The sequence below is a fragment of the Phyllobates terribilis genome, unplaced genomic scaffold (genome assembly GCF_046119375.1).
Source record: "Phyllobates terribilis strain yellow unplaced genomic scaffold, ASM4611937v1 Scaffold_5__5_contigs__length_657084704, whole genome shotgun sequence".
Lineage (NCBI taxonomy): Eukaryota > Metazoa > Chordata > Amphibia > Anura > Dendrobatidae > Phyllobates > Phyllobates terribilis.
The window spans coordinates 468782516-468803998 of record NW_027362765.1 but is presented as its reverse complement, the minus strand read 5'-3'; the positions used below and the strand labels follow the sequence as shown (position 1 = coordinate 468803998).

At 49.4% G+C, this 21483-nt stretch overlaps 1 protein-coding gene across 1 annotated transcript in view; it reads right to left on the bottom strand.

Annotated features, from left to right (window-relative positions):
* Window positions 1-20320, bottom strand: part of ANK3 (ankyrin 3) — a 762832-nt gene extending 742512 nt beyond the window's left edge. The window contains exon 1 of the mRNA XM_073685429.1: window positions 20053-20320. Coding sequence (XP_073541530.1) covers window positions 20053-20094 — 42 coding nt within the window. The 5' untranslated portion in view covers window positions 20095-20320. The remainder of the gene's footprint in view (window positions 1-20052) is intronic.
* Between the last annotated feature and the right edge of the window lie 1163 nt (window positions 20321-21483).

The following is a 21483-nucleotide window of genomic DNA, read 5'->3' as shown; positions in this document are numbered from 1 at the left end:
GCGCTCCCCCTCTCTTAAAGGGGCCGCGCGCGCCGTCCTAAGGGGTCCCCGGCCAATGGCCGGAGGACCTCACCATATATAAGGCACCTCCTCCAAAATGGAGGTGCCCGAGCAATGTTGTTGCATAGCCTATCACTCTGCTTCAGCCCTCAGGTCCCGTTACCAGATACCTGCCAGTTACCTGCCAGATTCCTGCTTGATACCTGCCTGATACTTGTCTATCTGCTTACATTCCTGCGGTCCGACAGTCTGCCTACCAGCCCTGCCAGTCTGTCTATGGATCTGTTTGCCCGCTCACCTGGGAGCGCTCATCTGCTACCTGCCTGCTAGCCTACCTGGAGGCTCTGCCGTCACGTGCTGTGACCACCTGCCTGTCCAGAGACTCTTACCCGCTCACCTGGGAGCGTCCGCCTGCTACCTGCCTGCTAGCCAACCTGGAGGCTCTGCCGTCACGTGCTGTGACCACCTGCCTGTCCAGAGACTCTTACCCGCTCACCTGGGAGCGTCCGCCTGCTACCTGCCTGCTAGCCTACCTGGAGGCTCTGCCGTCACTTGCCGTGACCACCCGCCTGTCAAGAGACTGTCCCCGTCACTTGCCGTGACCTCCTGTCCTTCTACCCAGAGACTGTCCCCGTCACTTGCCGTGACCTCCTGCCCTTCTACCCAGAGACTGTCCCCGTCACTTGCCGTGACCTCCTGCCCTTCTACCCAGAGACTGTCCCCGTCACTTGCCGTGACTACCTGCCAGCCTACCCTGGGAGCCACCCGCTTCCTTACAAGGACTGCCCCTTTGTATCGTTGCCCAGAGGTTCCACCTCCCAGACCCGTTACAGTTTGCTCGGGCCATGGAACCCGGTGGCACCCAAGCTCCCTTGCTCTGGGACTTATGTCATGAACTTTCCCGTCAGAGGTCCCAACAGGAGTCCATCCTGAGTCACCTGCGTAGTGTTAACTCCCGCCTGGACACATTGTCTACCTCTTCGGGAGCTGCCTCCACACGCACACTTACTACCCCGGCACCGCTGCAGCCCATCAACACCATGGCATCTCTTCCCGGTCCCCGCCTCTCCGCCTCTCCGCTCCTCCTCGTTTTGGCGGAGATCCCAGCCAGGCACGGGGTTTCATTAACCAGTGCACTCTGCACTTCGAATTGTTGGCACTGCAGTTTTCCACCGAGAGGCACTGGCTTGGCTAAATCCTCTATGGGAGAGAGGAGACCCCCTGGTGTCCAACCTGCCAGCCTTTCTCACGGCTTTCCGGAAAGTCTTCGACGAACCAGGACGGAAGACCTCATCCGCATCATCTCTGCTACGCCTCCATCAAGGAAATCTCACCGTGTGCCAATATGCCATACGGTTCCGTACCCTTGCTTCGGACCTGGCCTGGGATAATGACGCCCTGGTGTCTGTCTTTTGGGAGGGTCTGTCCGGCCGTATTAAAGATGAACTCGCCGGTCGGGACATTCCTACCACTCTCGACGACTTAATAACTCTTGCCTCCCGGATTGACATCCGGTTCCAGGAGCGCGCCAAAGAGGTCACCCGTGAGAGGAGGTTTCCACGTCTAGCCCCTACCTTCCAGAAACTCGTCACTTGTCCCGTTACTCCCCAGGCGCACTCACCCGAGCCTATGCAGGTCGACCAGACCAAGATGGTCAAGACCCGTCAAGAGTTACGCCGAGCCGAGGGGAGCTGCTTCTACTGTGGCAGTAAGGAGCACCGGATCCGTTCCTGCCCGGAGAGGTCGGGAAACGCCTGTGTCTAGGATCGCTCAGAGAGGTCGTCCTAGATAAGAGTAAACCCTCTCCATCTCTGTTGCTGTCGGTCTCTATCATCTGCGGGGAGAACCGTTATTTTGAATTAGCCCAACTTGACTCTGGAGCTGCCGGAAATCTCATTTCTCAGTCCCTGGTAGAGAAATACCGCATTCCCACCAAACCCCTAGCTGTACCCTTATCTGTCGCTGCCGTAGATGGGGGCCTCTTACCACATCCCATCCAACTCATCACCGAATCCATAACCCTGCAGGTGGGAATGCGGCACTCTGAGAGCATCTTCTTTCATGTTCTGCCTGGACTCTCTCACGCCCTCTTGCTAGGCCTACCTTGGCTTCAGAAACATGCACCCGTGCTTGATTGGCAGACCGGAGAAGTCCTTCGCTGGGGACAGGACTGCCATAAGACTTGTTTAGTTACCGTCCATCCTGTCCGTCCTTCTCCTACCCCAGCCAATCTACCTGGTCTTCCGGTTCCCTATTGGTCTTATGCGGACGTCTTTAATAAAAAGGAGGCAGAGACATTACCCCCTCATAGACCATACGACTGCCCAATCGACCTGATGCCCGGCACTACTCCTCCCCGTGGGCGTATTTACCCTTTGTCCGCTGCTGAGACCCGGTCCATGTCTGAATATATTGAGGAGAATCTGGCCCGGGGATTTATCCGGAAATCGACCTCCCCGGCGGGAGCAGGCTTCTTCTTCGTCTAAAAGAAGGACGGCTCACTCCGTCCCTGTATAGACTATAGGGGCCTTAACCAGATCACGGTGAAGAATAAATACCCCCTTCTGCTCATTCCGGAATTATTTGACCGTCTGAGGGGGGCTAGAATCTTCACCAAGCTGGACCTCCGTGGGGCGTATAACCTGGTCTGTATCCGTCAGGGGGATGAATGGAAGACGGCATTCAACACCCGGGACGGCCACTATGAATACCTGGTAATGCCCTTCGGTCTCTGTAACGCTCCCGCCGTCTTTCAAGAGTTGGTCAATGACATCTTCCGGGACCTTCTCTACTCCTGCGTAGTGGTGTACCTGGACGACATCTTGGTCTTCTCTCCGGATCTTCTCACTCACCGGAGGGATGTTCGTCAGGTCCTGCTCAGGCTCAGGCAGAACCACCTCTACGCTAAATATGAGAAGTGCCTCTTTGAGCAGACCTCGCTTCCGTTTTTGGGCTACATAATCTCTCAGACCGGCCTACGAATGGATCCTGAGAAACTGTCTGCCATCCAGAAGTGGCCCCGACCAGAGGGGTTGAAGGCTATTCAGCGGTTCCTGGGCTTCGCCAACTACTACCGCCTCTTCATACCGCACTTCTCTTTCCGGACTGCCCCAATCTCTGCGCTCACCCGTAAGGGCACTAATCCCAGAGAATGGCCACCCGAAGCAGAGGAAGCCTTTCTTTCCTTAAAACAGGCTTTCTCTTCCGCCCCGGTGCTGCATCGTCCGGACGGCAACAAACAATTCTTCCTGGAAGTGGACGCCTCCTCCTCTGGAGCCGGAGCGGTACTTACCCAAAAGTCGTCTTCCGGAAGAATGGTAACTTGCGGCTTCTTCTCCAAACTCTTCTCCCCTTCTGAGAGCAATTATTCTATAGGAGACCGAGAGTTATTGGCCATTAAGCTGGCACTGGAGGAGTGGCGTTACCTGCTCGAGGGGGCTCTTCACCCGGTAATTATTTACACGGACCACAAGAACTTGGCTTACCTCCAGAGCGCCCAGAGACTTAATCCGCGCCAAGCCCGGTGGTCCTTGTTTTTTGCCCGCTTTGATTTCGTTCTTCATTTTCGCCCGGCAGACAAAAACATCAAAGCTGACGCTTTGTCCCGATCCTTCCTGGTGTCTGATCTAGACGAGGAGCCTAAGCACATCATTGATCCCGCCAGAGTAATGCAGGTGGCCCCCGTGAATCTAAATCGTCTCCCTCCCGGTAAGACGTTCGTAACAGTACCTGATCGGAAGAAGGTCCTACACTGGGGTCACTCGTCTAAGCTAGCTGGCCACGCCGGTCAGAAAAAGACCCTCCAGCTTATTACCCGGCATTACTGGTGGCCTACCCTGCACAAGGACATAATAGACTTTGTTTCTGCCTGTGTGTCCTGCGTCCGCAACAAGGTTCCGAGACACCTGCCAGCCGGTCGCCTCCTTCCTCTTCCAGTACCTGCTGCCCCGTGGCAGCATATAGCTATGGACTTTATAACGGATCTCCCTGTCTCTGCCGGTTGTACGGTCATTTGGGTGGTCGCTGACCGCTTTTCCAAGATGGCTCACTTCATTCCCCTGCCGGGTCTCCCATCTGCACCCGAGCTGGCTAAAGACTTTATCCGCCACATCTTCCGTCTCCATGGCCTGCTCATCCACATCGTGTCGGATCGTGGGGTTCAGTTCAAATCACGCTTCTGGAGAGCCACATGTAAGCTGCTTAACGTCACCCTGGACTTCTCCTCCGCTTACCACCCACAGTCCAATGGTCAAGTGGAGCGGATCAATGAGATCCTGACCAGTTACCTCCGGCACTTCGTTAATGCCCACCATTCGGACTGGGTGGATCTCCTACCATGGGCCGAGTTCTCTTACAATAATCACGAGAGCGAATCTTCCTCCAAATCCCCGTTTTTTGTAGTCTTCGGTCAGCATCCTCGGATCCCATTTCCCGTCTCCACCTCGGTGGACAATCCGGCTGCGGAATCTCTCGTTAGCGAATTCTCCTCCATTTGGGAGAGTACCCGATCCGCACTTCTTCAGTCGTCTGAGCGGATGAAAAAACACGCTGACAAAAAACGCCTGGATCCTCCACAATTCCGTCCTGGAGATAAAGTCTGGCTCTCGTCCAAGTATGTCCGGCTCAAGATTCCTTCCTACAAGTTAGGGCCTCGGTTCATCGGCCCACTGGAAGTTATCAAACAAATCAATCCGGTGGCCTATAAATTGAAATTCCCGGCCAACTTGCGGATCCCTAACTCCTTCCATGTATCTCTCTTCAAACCCGTGGTACTTAACTCTTTTTCGAAGTCTACAGGTACGCCTCCTGCTCCGGTTTCCGCTGAAAACGAGTTTGAGGTAGAGAACATTCTGGCCACCAAAAGGGTAAGAGGAAAGACCTTTTTTCTAGTAGATTGGAAGGGGTTTGGTCCTGAGGAGGGAACGTGGGAGACCCGGGAGAACATCCATGCCCCTCTCATCCTTGATAAATTTCTGTCTGGCCTAAAAAAGGGGGGGCCTAAAGGGGGGGTATTGTAGCGTCGGCGTCCCTGCCTCCTGCTAGGCAGGGACGCTGTTCCCCTCACCTCTCCGCTCCGTGTCCGGCGTCTTCCTCCTGCTCTGATGGCAGCGCGCGCTGCTTCCCGGCCACTGTGCTTAGGGCGCGCGCGCGCTCCCCCTCTCTTAAAGGGGCCGCGCGTGCCGTCCTAAGGGGTCCCCGGCCAATGGCCGGAGGACCTCACCATATATAAGGCACCTCCTCCAAAATGGAGGTGCCCGAGCAATGTTGTTGCATAGCCTATCACTCTGCTTCAGCCCTCAGGTCCCGTTACCAGATACCTGCCAGTTACCTGCCAGATTCCTGCTTGATACCTGCCTGATACTTGTCTATCTGCTTACATTCCTGCGGTCCGACAGTCTGCCTACCAGCCCTGCCAGTCTGTCTATGGATCTGTTTGCCCGCTCACCTGGGAGCGCTCATCTGCTACCTGCCTGCTAGCCTACCTGGAGGCTCTGCCGTCACGTGCTGTGACCACCTGCCTGTCCAGAGACTCTTACCCGCTCACCTGGGAGCGTCCGCCTGCTACCTGCCTGCTAGCCAACCTGGAGGCTCTGCCGTCACGTGCTGTGACCACCTGCCTGTCCAGAGACTCTTACCCGTTCACCTGGGAGCGTCCGCCTACCTGCCTGCTAGCCTACCTGGAGGCTCTGCCGTCACGTGCTGTGACCACCTGCCTGTCCAGAGACTCTTACCCGTTCACCTGGGAGCGTCCGCCTGCTACCTGCCTGCTAGCCTACCTGGAGGCTCTGCCGTCACGTGCTGTGATCACCTGCCTGTCCTGAAGACTCTTACCCGCTCACCTGGGAGCGTCCGCCTGCTACCTGCCAGCTAGCCTACCTGGACGCTCTGCCGTCACCTGCTGTGACCACCTGCCTGTCCAGAGACTCTTGCCCGCTCACCTGGGAGCGTCCACCTGCTACCCGCCTGCTAGCCTATCTGGAGGCTTAGCCGTCACTTGCCGTGACCACCCGCCTGTCAAGAGACTGTCCCCGTCACTTGCCGTGACCTCCTGCCCTTCTACCCAGAGACTGTCCCCGTCACTTGCCGTGACCTCCTGCCCTTCTACCCAGAGACTGTCCCCGTCACTTGCCGTGACCTCCTGCCCTTCTACCCAGAGACTGTCCCCGTCACTTGCCGTGACTACCTGCCCGCCTACCCTGGGAGCCACCCGCTTCCTTACAAGGACTGCCCCTTTGTATCGTTGCCCAGAGGTTCCACCTCCCAGACCCGTTACACTTATGACCATGTGATATTTCAGTTTTTCTTTTTTAATAAATTTGGAAAAATTTCTACATTTCTGTTTTTTTTCAGTCAAGATGGGGTGCAGAGTGTACTTTAATGAGAAAAAAAATGAACTTTTTAGAATTTACCAAATGGCTGCAATGAAACCAAGAGTGAAAAATTTAAAGAGGTCTGAATACTTTCCGTACCCACTGTATATGGTATGCCGCAGCAATGTAAAGACAAGATAGACCGGTAGTAGGGTCATTCCCAACTTTCCCTCTATTTAGCAATTCTTAGGTTTACTTACCTTGGTTAGCTATATGTATATTGGTTTTATTAAATTGTTGATACTATCCCCCTATTTTAAAGGAAACAATAAAAGTGACGTTTTAGTATGTTGACATGTTTTGCAAATGCACAGTATTTTGCACAGAGTATATGGTGCATAAAATATGCAGATTTTTACATTCCCAACAAAATCAATCAGATTACTGAAATCTCATGCACATTATGTTTTTTATCTATGTGAATTTCGAGCTCTGATGCATTATTTCTAATTTTCAGCATTTCAATTCTTTCATGGTTTCTGCAGAAGTTTTCACCCATTGAAATGAATGTAAAAAACATACCGCTAGTAAAACCAATGCAAAAACACACGTAAAAAACGTGTGTATTGTATGCAGAATTTTCCTGCCAAGACAATGGGTTTTGCTGCAGAAAAATTCCCTCCACTGCAATAACACGTGTGAACATAATCTTACAGCCTATTGGTGACACCCATACTGTGAGATAAAGCAAGCTGCCCAGCACTATACAGTACAGACCAAAAGTTTGGACACACCTTCTCATTTAAAGATTTTTCTGCATTTTCATGACTATGAAAATTCTACATTCACACTGAATGCATCAAAACTATGAATTAACACATGTGGAATTATATACTTAACAAAAAAGTGTGAAACAACTAAAAATATGACTTATATTCTAGGTTAATCAAAGTAGCCTCCTTTTGCTTTGATGACTGCTTTGCACACTCTTGGCATTCTCTTGATGAGCTTCAAGAGGTAGTCACTGGAAATGGTTTTCACTTCACAGGTGTGCCCTGTCAGGTTTAATAAGTGGGATTTCTTGCCTTATAAATGGGGTTGGGACCATCAGTTGTGTTCTGCAGAAGTCAGGTGGATACGCAGCTGATAGTCCTACTGAATAGACTGTTAGAATTTGTATTATGGCAAGAAAAAAGCAGCTAAGTAAAGAAAAATGAGTGGCCATCATTACTTTAAGAAATGAAGGTCAGTCAGTCCAAAAAATTGGGAAAACTTTGAAAGTGTCCCCAAGTGCAGTTGCAAAAACCATAAAGCACTACAAAGAAACTTGCTCACATGAGGACTGCCCCAGGAAAGGAAGACCAAGAGTCACCTCTGCATCTGAGGATAAGTTTATCCGAGTCACCAGCCTCAGAAATCGCAGGTTAACAGCAGCTCAGATTAGAGACCAGGTCAATGCCACACAGAGTTCTAGCAGCAGACACATCTCTTCAACAACTGTTAAGAGGAGACTTTGTGCAGCAGGCCTTCATGGTAAAATAGGAAACCACTGCTAAGGACAGGCAACAAGCAGAAGAGACTTGTTTGGGCTAAAGAACACAAGGAATGGTCATTAGACCAGTGGAAATCTGTGCTTTGGTTTGATGAGTCCAATTTTGAGATCTTTGGTTCCAACCACCGTTTATTTGTGCGACGCAGAAAAGGTGAATGGATGGACTCTACATGCCTGGTTCCCACCGTGAAGCATGGAGGAGGACGTGTGATGGTGTGGGGGTGCTTTGCTGGTGACACTGTTGGGGAATTATTCAAAATTGAAAGCATACTGAACCAGCATGGCAACCACAGCATCTTGCAGCGGCATGCTATTCCATCCGGTTTGCGTTTAGTTGGACCATCATTTATTTTTCAACAGGACAATGACCCCAAACACACCTCCAGGCTCTGTAAGGGCTATTTGACCAAGAAGGAGAGTGATGGGGTGCTACGCCAGATGACCTGGCCTCCACAGTCACCAGACCTGAACCCAATCGAGATGGTTTGGGGTGAGCTGGACCGCAGAGTGAAGGCAAAAGGGTCAACAAGTGCTAAGCATCTTTGGGAAATCCTTCAAGATTGTTGGAAGACCATTTCCGATGACTACCTCTTAAAGCTCATCAAGAGAATGCCAAGAGTGTGCAAAGCAGTCATCAAAGCAAAAGGTGGCTACTTTGAAGAACCTAGAATATAAGACATTATTTCAGTTGTTTCACACTTTTTTGTTAAGTATATAATTCCACATGTGTTAATTCATAGTTTTGATGCCTTCAGTGTGAATGTACAATTTTCATAGTCATGAAAATACAGAAAAATCTTTAAATGAGGTGTGTCCAAACTTTTGGTCTGTACTGTATAAGTGCACCCCACAAGGACAAACACCCTATTTGCCTTCATCCCAACATTACACTGCATGCTGCTATCTTGTAAAGGAGAAAAGTACATGAGGTATTAGTTAATATATTTTACCAGAATGCACATGCTCGTTACCAATGTCAAGGGTGTCCATCTGGGGTGGACATATCACTGGAGCAACCTGTGCGGCTAAACAGGGGCCCAAGAGGTAAGGGGGCCACTACCAACTCCAAAACAGGTGGAATTGTGCATTTATGATGAGCTATTGGGCTGCAAAGGGCCCATATACTGTTCTTGCACAGGGGCCCTTTCCTGTGTCCGCCAGTGGTGCTCATTGTCTTGCGAATTCCTACACTAAAATTAAAAGCAATTCATACATACCAATACCAATATACTGCAGGGGAAGACTGGACGCCATAGCACCTTATACACTTGACCTTGTTACTGCACTTCCCTATCTGAGTTACTACCAGGAAGTGCCTGCTTTTTACTAGCATCACCCCCTCCCACTGTGGGCTTGCCCCAACATTAACTGTATCTGATCCAGTACGTACTAAACCTATTATCCTCCTTATCTTATGTCCTAGGTCCTAACCTATGTCTTTCCCTATGCTGTATGCTACCAACATCATACATTGCTACACATCATGCATAACATACTTTACATTACCATATTAACAATACTTATACTACACTGTATCATATTACACACTAGAGACGCATGACACTATTCACATTATGCAATTATTATCTTCAGGGACAATAACAGGGCAATACAGTCCACACCTCTACACTGCCTCTGACTTTATCATGGGGGTCTGCTGCATCCTATAGTGCAGGGATGTCAAATTCAAATATACAGAGGGCCAAAATTAAAAACTTGGACAAAGTCATGGGCCAACCTTGATATTTATTAAAAAAAAAAAAAAAAACCTTAACATTCGGTGGGGTCACAGAAGAGCATATCTCACAACTTTGTAGCCCTTACAGAGTAATTTTCCTCCTATTGAAGCTCCTAGATTGCCCTTTCATTGCCCCCATGAAGTATGATGTCAACAAATGTGCCCCCCAAACACAGTATAATTCCCCCACAGTGAATTCCTCCACAGTACTCTCCACAGGTATGGTATGATGACCCTACTGTACCCCCCCCCCCCCCGCCTCAACTCCCTTGGCAAAGAATGGTGACCCCAACACAGTATGATATCCCAACTGTGATCCCCACACAGCACTCCACACAGTATAATGGTCCCCACATAGTTCTCCATTCAGAATAATGGGTCACACATAGTCCTCCATACTGAATAATGGGCCCCACATAGTCCACCATACAGAATAATGGGCCCCACATAGTCCTCTATACAGAATAATGGGCCCCACATAGTCCTACATACAGTATAATGGGTCCCACATAGTCCTCCATACAGAATAATGGGCTCCACATAGTCCTCCATACAGAATAATGGGACCCACATAGTCCTCCATACAGAATAATGGGAGCCACATAGTCCTCCATACAGAATAATGGGCCCCACATAGTCCTCCATACATTATAATGGGCCCCACATAGTCCTTCATACAGAATAATGGGCCCCACATAGTCCTCCATACAGAATAATGGGACCCACATAGTCCTCCATATGGCATCGCAGGCCAAATATAATCACCCTGAGGGCCAGAGTTTGCTATGTGTGCTGAAGTGCATTAATGTTGTGACCATGTATTCGTAAGTATGGCCTCTTTTTTCTATGCTTCTTTTGGATTTGATGTCCTTATTTGTGATTTGTTTATAACATACTAAGATCATAGATATGAGCTACATGTAAAAAGTAAATAAGTTCTGTAAAAGAACCAACATTATTATCTCAGTGTTTTGTTTTTCAAAGAAGTTCAGCAATTGAAATAAGGAATACAAATTGGAATAAATGAAATGACATCTAGGTAATTATTAATCTACCCTAATTGTAAACTGTGATTTTATTATACTGGGCTTTAGCAAGACGGGGGTGGGGAGTATTCCTCAGGTGCCACTGCAATATCTCCAAGTCACTTACCTGTTGCGTTCCTCCATAACGTCTACATTTCCAAATAGATTTTATAGAAGGTCTTATTTTGACGTCAAACAGCATTTTGATACAATAAAGGTAAACACTGCTACAGCTCACAGACTAAAGTCCATCAGCATTTTACATAGGGAGGACGACTTGGACATGGATTTACAAACTGCACCAGACTCATCAGGTCCAAGGCCTCATTTACACATCTGTGTTTCCAGAATGTGTGGTATATGTTTTTTTCACAAATACCATACGTACCCTTTATAACCTAGGGTGCTATTCACATGTCCGTGTTTTAAAATGGACCATGTGTCCATGCAAAACACACGGAGACATGTCGTTTTTTTTCCGATACCACGGATGACAATGGCCAATACAAGTCTATGGGTCCGTGAATAACACGTACAGCACAGTAATATGACTAAGGGCGTTTAATGCGCCAGAAACGTGTCAGTATTTTAATTCCCCCTTGTGTTGCCTCAGTTTTAATGGGTCATCAATAAAGGATTATTGACATATTATATTACCGGATGGAATAGCCAAACTCTCCTTCTTCCGTTTCCAAATTGCTGCACTGCACCAGCGAGATCTAACATCGGTTTCAAGTCTCGCAACTACCTATAATATATACCTATATATATTAGGCAGTAAAGGAACAACCAAATCTTGAAGCCAGTGTGTTGTAACAAGGAAAAATAGAAAAGTACAATTTGACAAGGGTGATGGCGTCTGACATAACTTCTGCTCTCCAAATGATCTTCTTCCTTTGACACATGTGCAGTAAAATTACCAATGATGTCTGATTTGTCTCTATGAATATAAATTTGACTGGATATGCAGTCTATCATTACCCCTCGACGAAGCTATGTGCGAAACGCGCGTCGGGTGCAGTTCTCTCATGGACTGTCGAGATTGCAATATGCCACTGGGCTTGTTTACCTTTCACATTTATGGATTCTATTTTTTGGATCACTCTATGATCCCCTGTCTCAACCTATTTGGTCTCTGCATGAACATTTTTTCATGATCCTCTTCTAAAAATGGTATCCGTCTGCAATATCAGGACTATAAATTATATATTATAATATTGTATTCACTATTGTATTTACTTAATTGCACTTTGCATATAGATGTATTCTGAAACTTTGTATAATGCTTGTCACTATTGACATTTGCTCATCAGCTATGTATGTCTTGTGGCTCATACCTTTTACAAAATTTTTTATTTATTTTTCAATAAAAATTAATTTTTTTATTCATACATTCTATGTGCCTTGCATTTATTCTTGATAGGTTTTTTTTGTGAAATAGATTAGGCAGCAATGGAACAATCAGATCTTGAATCTGGTATGTTGTCACAGGGAAAAAGAACACATTGACAGGGGTGAAATTGTCAAGGTTAGAACATCTCCAATATGGCAGTTTTTGTGTCATGTTCCCAAAATTCAAAGGTCAGTGCCTACTAAAAGTTGTCCAAGGAGACAAGAGCATAGGTGCCCAAAGGTGACGAATGCACTTAGGAATCAGACAATCTTGCCTTGTCCAATTCCAAAAAAAAGGTACGGTAACACAAAGTGCTGAAAAAGTAGCGCTGGCTATGGTAGAAAGTATGTGTCAAAGTGTCCATGCAGACTCGGTCCGCAGCAGTTGAAAGTGCCTTCAATAAGGAGGTGAGCATCCAAATTCACCATGAAGAAAAGTAAGACGTTGTTTTGGTCTGCTACAGTAAATAACATTTTGTTTTACATCATATGAATCGATGGGTGTATTTGTAGAGCTGGGGAAGATATGGCATAAGAATGTACTGTGAGAAGAAGGCGAACCAGCAGAGGCCGTGTGAAGTCCTGGGAAATGTTCTGCAGGAAATCCTTGAGTCCAGAAATTCATGCAGCTGTTACTTTGACAAAAAACTCCTACTTAAATATCGTGTCAGACCTAAAAGAAGGTTGCAGGTTCCGCAACAATTTCTAAGTCAGTAAAAGCAGAACATTTGATGTTCTAGAACTATCAGAAGTGTGTCTACATCACGCCAAGAAAGACATCAGCCATGACCTAAGAATTATTGCTGCACAGAAGAGAAAACATCCTTCATGTCAAGGTTGTATTACACATGGCCTGTGATGCAGTTCTGTGTAGCCCACAAACATTGGGACACAAACATGCTATCTTATGCCCTGATGAAGCGCCCCCTGGGCCATATTCTTTAGGGGAATACCCGGAGCCGGATCAGATGGGGGTTGTAGTCTCCGAGTGGCTGTGACCCGGTCCGTGCCCAGGGTGTCAAGCTCAGAGTATGTGGCAGTCCTACAGATGTTACAAAGTTCGTTATGTCGACTACGCCACCCGTTGGATTGCGGTCACTACGGCCGCCGCTGCAGCAGGGTCCGCTGAGGCTGATGGTGTTGGTGCAGCTTTAGATAGTATAACCCCCAACGGGAGGGGTATGGCCTCAGGGGGTCAGGTGCAGAGGATGGGGGTTGTGGTGGTGCAGCGTAGATGATAAGTAAAGACAGAGTCGAGTTGTGCAGTTCAGGGTGTTTACTTACTGCAGATATTCCGGTCACTCCGGCCTTCAGTGACCACCCGAGCCGTGCTGCGTCCACCAGGTCCTGGATTCAGCCAACCCCCAAGCAAGTCCGGAGCGTGTCCCTGAGCCCTCCTTCTTGTCCTTTCTTCTGGCCGTCCCCACCAGGGATCCACCTAGGTCCAGCTCCCTCGGGCCTTCTGTTGGGATACCCTTGGCCTTGGGTTCCCTGACCCTACACGTGGTTTGCCTTCAGGGTGGATGTGGTGGGTGGCCGTGGCAGATCCTGCCCACGGCCTCCGGTCTCTGGCTGAGGTATGCTTTAGCCCCCACCAGCTTGGGATCCGGTACCCTATTGCCAACTCTTCACCCTGGGGTTGTACTTGGGTTCTCAGAGTTCCTTTCTGTCTCCCCCTCTGGGTCTTTCTGGCTCTCCTCTCTCTGGGCCTGGGGCTGCTCTTCTCTCTTCCTCTGCAAAGTCTGATGTCTCACTGACTTCTCACAGACTGACCCTGATCTTAGATGGTGCCCACCTTAAATACTCCCTCTATGTGTGAGCTCAGGTGACCAGCACCCAATGAGCTCCTAACTTTACCCAGGCTGCTCCCCCTATCTGCCCCTACACTACTGGGATGTACCACCCCCCTCCCACTCCAGCCAGGAACAGACTCGGTCGTACCTGCACATTTCTAAGTGGGAGTACCGTTGGTCTGTTCCTCGGAAATGGGATGTGTGTAGTGCATGCAGCTTTCTGAGCTCAGTTCCACACTCCATCCTTACCCGGGAGTGGAATATCACACCTCTGGGTTGAGGTGCAATACCCCTGTAGCAGCCGAATCCTCAGGGTGCTACATTCCCCCCTGGTAAATCACAGCACGTCCTCGGGCTGTAAGATATAAAACAACACCAAAACATACAACTTTTGCATAAACAACATAATAAAACATATAAAACAACATATATTAGCAGCATCATAAAACTTTTCATATAAAACATTCTCGTAGTCGTTTCTTGCTTCTAACTCCTCCTCCGGACACTGTGCAACGTGTGCCCGGGAAAAGTGTAACAGTTTCTCTAGAAAATTGGTCTTCCTATAAAACCGGTAGGGGGCGCTTTAGGAAGCGCAACTATTTACAAGGGGATATGGCCGCTCTCAGTCCTCGGCCAGGTATTTAGGAAGGGGATGACCGCTCTCAGTCCTCGGTCAGTGGGATTAAGGGAAATACGGGTAACAGTTCAATTCGCTGGTCCCAACGGGGACTATAATAGCAGCAGTAACAGTTCACTGTGCCCCGACGGGCAACTATATACAGCTTCTACTCCGCTGTACTCAACGACAACGTCCTCCTGCTCTTTCTTTGTGGTTACCTTTAACTTCAGACCCGTCCGGGTCCTCTTGCTCCTCCTCACACCGCAGCTCCTCCTCCGTCAGGCGATGCACATGGAGGGCGTAGGGTCCTTTGGCACACTTGTGCCGGGTGAAGGTGACCTCGTCCCCTATATACAGGTCACGTCCTCTGTGTCCCTCCGGTAGGTGGGACTCAACGTCTCCTCTTGTCACGAAGACGTCGCCTGGGGTGCGGTGATCTCGGATGAAGCCCCACCCGTGCTGCATATTAAACTTGATCACAGTCCCGGTGGAAGGGGGACCATGAGCTGCACGGGGATTCCTCCTGGCCCGGCTCTTCTGCTCCGCGCTCCTTATCTGGGCTTTTTGTTCCCGGACCCGCCTCTCTCTCCGCTCCCTCTCAAAGACCTCGAGCTGCTGCCGGCAGCACTCTGCACGCTCCGCTGCAGCTGCCCGGGTCTCCTGAGTGAACCCCATGAGATCTTCTCCGGTGGGGTCCCACTCAAACTGCGCTTCTGCTAGCGGGGGCGAGATCCTCTTTACGGGCTTTGGAGCCGGGATCAGGGGTTCATCTAGGGGTCTCTCTTTCCGGAGTCGGGGATGGTGAAACTCCGGTGGCCAAATAAAGGGCTGCCCATCCGGGCACGTATGTTGGGCGAACAGATCTTCTCCCAGATGCGGCACTCTTGGTTTTATGGGCGCGGTGGTGGTAGCGCCCGGGTTGCCCAGGCCTTGCGGCCAAGCCTGGGGCACCTGGAAAGTGAAGGGCACCGTAAGGACGGCGGCACCCTGGGCTACTTGGCCCTGCGACCAGGCCGGTGGCTCCGCGGAGGTAGGGGGCGCTGTTGGTATTGCGGCGCCCGGGGGTACTAGGCCTTGCGACCAGGCCGATGGTACTTCCTGCTTGGTCACGCTCGGGGTCGAGGCGTATGACGTCACAGGGGTCGCGGCTCCCGTTTGAGGCCTAGTCTGCGGCGGTGACGTTGCAGCGACGGGCACGGCAGGGGATACTTCGGGCTCTGCGACGGGGAGCTGGGGCAGGTACGCGGTTTCCCGGTTTGGGGTAGAGACGTCCCCTTTACCTGCCTCCTTTCGTTCGGCTCCCTTCTCGGCGCCGTCTCCGGCCTTCAGTCCTCCTGCGCCATCCTCAGAGGCGGTCTGTCTCCTCGTCTCGGGTGGCGTGCTCCGCTGACGGGTTCTTGTCTGCTGGGCCATCTCTCGGCTCCACTCCGCCAACGTCTCTCGTTGCACCCGGGCCATCCTCCGTGCGAGGCCCTCCAGCGCAGTCTGCGCACACTCCCGATCTCGGGGGAGCTGTGCCAAGACCTCCACTAGGCCTAGTGGGGTCGTTGCTTCTAGCAGGCTCCTGACCAACGGGTCGGTGCTGCTCTGCTCTCCTTCCGTTGTCTCCAGCAGGCTCCTGGCCAGCGGGCCGGTGCTGCTCTGCTCTTCTCCCATCTCCGGGTAAGCTTCTTCTGGACTCAGCTCTAGGCTTCTTGTCTCCGGGTGCGCTCTCTCCAGACTGCTCCAGGCGACACCCATCTTTGCTCTCTTGTTCTCAGTCCTCCCACTTCGAGGGCGGTCCCGGGGCCACTTGGTGATTGTCAGCTCCAGGGGCAGTTCTTTCACGCTGACAGACACCTCTAGCATCACAGTCTCTGTTGGTGGGGGCGGTTTCCACTTTTGGCGCCATTTTCGGTCCTGGCCCACGATGGGAGGCGGCCTCTTGCCACCCTCTGGCACGCCCATAATGGCGTCCGCTCTTCCAAGGCGGGAAACCTTTGGAAATGGCGGGAATCGTCTCCCAGTGGCGGGAAACTCTGCAGATGGCGGGAAAAAGCTGTTAATGGCGGACAACCGGCGGGAATCGATCTGTGATGGAGTCCGATGGCGGGGACCCTCCGGAACCGGCAGGAGACTTCTTTTTGAGGTAAACTTGTTCTTTTCTTCAGGCACGCAGTACCCGGGTGTTGCGGGCACGTAATCCTGCCGACTACGCCAAAGTTGACGCGCCCCCTGGGCCATATTCTTTAGGGGAATACCCGGAGCCGGATCAGATGGGGGTTGTAGTCTCCGAGTGGCTGTGACCCGGTCCGTGCCCAGGGTGTCAAGCTCAGAGTATGTGGCAGTCCTACAGATGTTACAAAGTTCGTTATGTCGACTACGCCACCCGTTGGATTGCGGTCACTACGGCCGCCGCTGCAGCAGGGTCCGCTGAGGCTGATGGTGTTGGTGCAGCTTTAGATAGTATAACCCCCAACGGGAGGGGTATGGCCTCAGGGGGTCAGGTGCAGAGGATGGGGGTTGTGGTGGTGCAGCGTAGATGATAAGTAAAGACAGAGTCGGGTTGTGCAGTTCAGGGTGTTTACTTACTGCAGATATTCCGGTCACTCCGGCCTTCAGTGACCACCCGAGCCGTGCTGCGTCCACCAGGTCCTGGATTCAGCCAACCCCCAAGCAAGTCCGGAGCGTGTCCCTGAGCCCTCCTTCTTGTCCTTTCTTCTGGCCGTCCCCACCAGGGATCCACCTAGGTCCAGCTCCCTCGGGCCTTCTGTTGGGATACCCTTGGCCTTGGGTTCCCTGACCCTACACGTGGTTTGCCTTCAGGGTGGATGTGGTGGGTGGCCGTGGCAGATCCTGCCCACGGCCTCCGGTCTCTGGCTGAGGTATGCTTTAGCCCCCACCAGTTTGGGATCCGGTACCCTATTGCCAACTCTTCACCCTGGGGTTGTACTTGGGTTCTCAGAGTTCCTTTCTGTCTCCCCCTCTGGGTCTTTCTGGCTCTCCTCTCTCACTCTCTCTGGGCCTGGGGCTGCTCTTCTCTCTTCCTCTGCAAAGTCTGATGTCTCACTGACTTCTCACAGACTGACCCTGATCTTAGATGGTGCCCACCTTAAATACTCCCTCTATGTGTGAGCTCAGGTGACCAGCACCCAATGAGCTCCTAACTTTACCCAGGCTGCTCCCCCTATCTGCCCCTACACTACTGGGATGTACCACCCCCCTCCCACTCCAGCCAGGAACAGACTCGGTCGTACCTGCACATTTCTAAGTGGGAGTACCGTTGGTCTGTTCCTCGGAAATGGGATGTGTGTAGTGCATGCAGCTTTCTGAGCTCAGTTCCACACTCCATCCTTACCCGGGAGTGGAATATCACACCTCTGGGTTGAGGTGCAATACCCCTGTAGCAGCCGAATCCTCAGGGTGCTACACTGACACTGGGAAAAAAACATAGCATCTTTCTGTACTCTTTCTCATACTGGTCATGATGTAAGTAAGCATCAGCTTCCTTGTCAGAGAAAAAAGAAGAGACACTCCATACAGGAGCAGGGACAGACAGGACTGTACCTGCCCCTGGTAGCCTGTATCTTGATAACAGTGATGTGGGCACTGTGTATCTTTTATGGGACACTGTGGACTGGCACTACAAACTGATTTGGTGGATTTTACCAAGACTGAGGTTTCATGGGCCAGTCTTAAACAGGACCTTTCACCAAACTTTTCAAGTTGAACTGGAAAATGGATTTAATAGTGATAGTGGCTGCAGAGCAGAATTTCGCCGTGCTCTGGATTTCTTTTATTATTGCCGCAGCTGCAAGTGTCATGGCTGTTAGACAGCTGTAACACATGCAGAGATTGACTGTCCGACAGTCAATCTCTGCATGTGTCACAGCTGTCTAACAGCTGTGACACTTGCAACTGCAGCGACAATAAAAGAAATCCCGAGCACACCGAAATACTCAGCGAGCACCCGAGCATGTCGCCGGAAAGGGTTAATGAAACATACTCGCTCATCACTAATTAGGAATCAAAATATTTGGCACCTAATGAGTTAACTTTTGTTAAGTTTAAGTGAGTGTCATCAGAGTTTTTACTGGGGGCATGTACTTCTTCTCCCTGTATGATGCTGACCATTCATAACCAGGAAGCAACACATAAGAAGAATAACACACCCCCATGGGCAGGTTTCTCAGTGAGTGAGATGTAATGATCTCCTGGTCTAACCTCCTCCATGATTAGAGAGCAAAAATGACTATCACCTTTCAGATAAGGTTCCTGTGGGGAAGAGCCAGCACAGCTGAATTTATCTTTGACACATTAGAAACTCTTCTATCAGCTCTCCTCTCATGGCATGATCACCTCCCCCCACAATGCCTGTTGGAGAGTAAGGATGTGTCAGTAATCACACTTATGCCTATTGTTCTCAGGCAATGTATGCTCATTCTGCAGTGAGATCAGAGTCTCATTATATCCCACACAGGAGTAGCCCAATTCAGACCACTCCTGTGTGAGATGTAATTACACCTCCTGATCTCCCTGCTGAGGGAGCACAAGCTGAGCACAACAGACATAAATGTGATTGATTACATCTCACACACTGAGAAACCTGCTTTAAACTAAGGCGCAGTCGTGTTCTTCTTTTCTTTGAGTGTTGCTGCCGGCTTATAATTGGTCAGCATAATAGAGGGGGAAAAAGTAAATGCCCCCCACTGAAATCGGTTTGATAACACCCACTTGAACTTAACAAAAGTTAACGTTTCATTCCGCTCTGCAGCTACTATTACGTTGTGTGTCCAGTTCAACATTAAGACTTTGGTGAAAAGTCCTCTTTAAACACCAATGCACAGGATGAAATATGACAACATTTGAAGAGAATGTATGTTATATTTTAGAAAATTTCCCCTATTTTTATTAGATATGTACTCATACTTTAATGAGGCAGAGAAATGATTTCCCAGAGTACTGTGCAGTGGAATTCCATTCAATGCAAGCCAGTGTTTGGCTGTATGTGAACATCTGACCATGACAGAGACACAGAGGAGCTGGCACCAAAACCCACAGCAAATGGGACTGACAGGTCTTCAGCTCTGTGAAAACAAACTCACTTGTGTGCCGCCAGCACGGCCCATTGTATCTTGTGTCCACACTTCCCCAGTTTTCGTACATTAGAATCTTTTAATATGGAATATTTTCAAAATAGTAACCAACATTACAGAACATTCCAATATTGTCATTTGTCCAAACAGGACCCGTTGTTACAAATCAGAATTTCTGCATATAGAGAACAGGGCACATACTATATAAAATGACATGAATATAATAAACACCGAAGGAAGATATTAATATCAATAATTTCCTACATAAACAGAAAAATGAAACTTTATAGCTTTAGAAAGTGTTTAAAATTTAAACCAAAATCTGCAACTCTAATAACCTTTTATGTACCATCTATTCCACTACATCTGCTGTAGTACTACAAGTCTCATCATTCTGCTAGGAGTTATAGTTGCACAATAACATCTTCAAAAAAAGTCCCCAAAAAGCTCCACTTTTGATGCTGGTATATAACAGGAAAAGTAGCTCAACATCTGCACAAAGCTGAAAGTCTCCCAAAAGAGAAAGTAACTGGAGAACATTGCTCACCTGGTGTCTTTCTTTACTACCCCCAGAAGAGAAGGAAGCCATGTTTTACACAATGTGCAGTTTCTGTATGTGTCCAAATAGTGATAATCCTCTGTTGGGTTCTGGATACGAGTCCAGAGCAGGAAAGTCCAGGGTCCCTCTGTGGTCAGTGCAGTGAGCTATCCTGAGAGTTGTGCTCTGTGCAGAGCTCCCTGGATACTTGTTGCAGCAGCAGCAGCAGCTCAGCCTGCAGTTACTAGTATTACATTACATACAATCAGAGGGAGTGGCTGCTGGGCAGCCAGGTACAGGCAGCTCTCACACTGCCAGTGCTAGTGGGAAGGAGATTTACAATCAGTACATGTCATCTACACTACTCTCATGTGTACACACCACTTTGTCAAGGGCATTATCTCCACTGCTAGGGTTAGAGAACAAAAGATCAGCAATCATACTCAATGTATATATGTGTGTATCTAGGAGTCGTAAAGAATAAAATGTGTTCATCACTGGGTCATTGTGTGCTACCGCCAGTAAAAATGAATTTATCGAAGTGATGAAAAAAAAGTTTTTCAATCCAGCAAAGCGAATTAAAAGCAAAAATTATTGATTGTGACTTCATTAAAATAGTAGCATGAGCATGAAAAACATCTGACGCATTTCGAGTCTGGCTGAATGGCTGAGATATTATTATTTATTATTATAGCGCCATTTATTCCATGGCGCTTTACATGTGAAGAGGGGTATACATAAAAGAAAACAAGTATAATAATCTTGAACAATAATAGTCGGCGACTAGTACAGGAGGAGCGAGGACCCTGCCCGCGAGGGCTCACAGTTTACAAGGGATGGGTGAGGATACAGTAGGTGAGGATAGGGCTGGTCGTGGAGCGGTATGGTGGAGCGAGGGTTACTGCTGGTTGTAGGCTTGTCGGAAGATGTGGGTCTTTAGGTTCCTTTTGAAGGTTTCCACGGTAGGTGAGAGTCTGATATGTTGGGGTAGAGAGCTCCAGAGTAGGGGGGATGCATGGGAGAAATCTTGTATGCGATTGTGGGAGGAGGAGATAAGAGGGGAGTAGAGCAGGAGATCTTGTGAGGATTAGAGGTTGCGTGTAGGTAAGTACCGGGAGACTAGGTCACTTTGTATACCACGGTTAGGGTTTTGAACTGGAGTCTCTGGGTAATGAGGAGTCAGTGAAGGGATTGACAGAGGGGAGAAGCCAGGGAATATTGGGGGGATAGGTGGATTAGTCAGCCAACAGAGTTTAGGATAGATTGGAGGGGTGCGAGAGTGTTAGAGGGGAAGTCGCAGAGCAGGAGGTTTCAGTAGTCGGAGCGGGAGATGATTAGGGCATGGACTAGGGGTTTTGCAGATTCTTGAGTGAGAAATGTGCGGATCCGGGAAATATTTTTGAGTTCGGCAAGAAGTGGAAAGGGCTTGGATATTTGGTT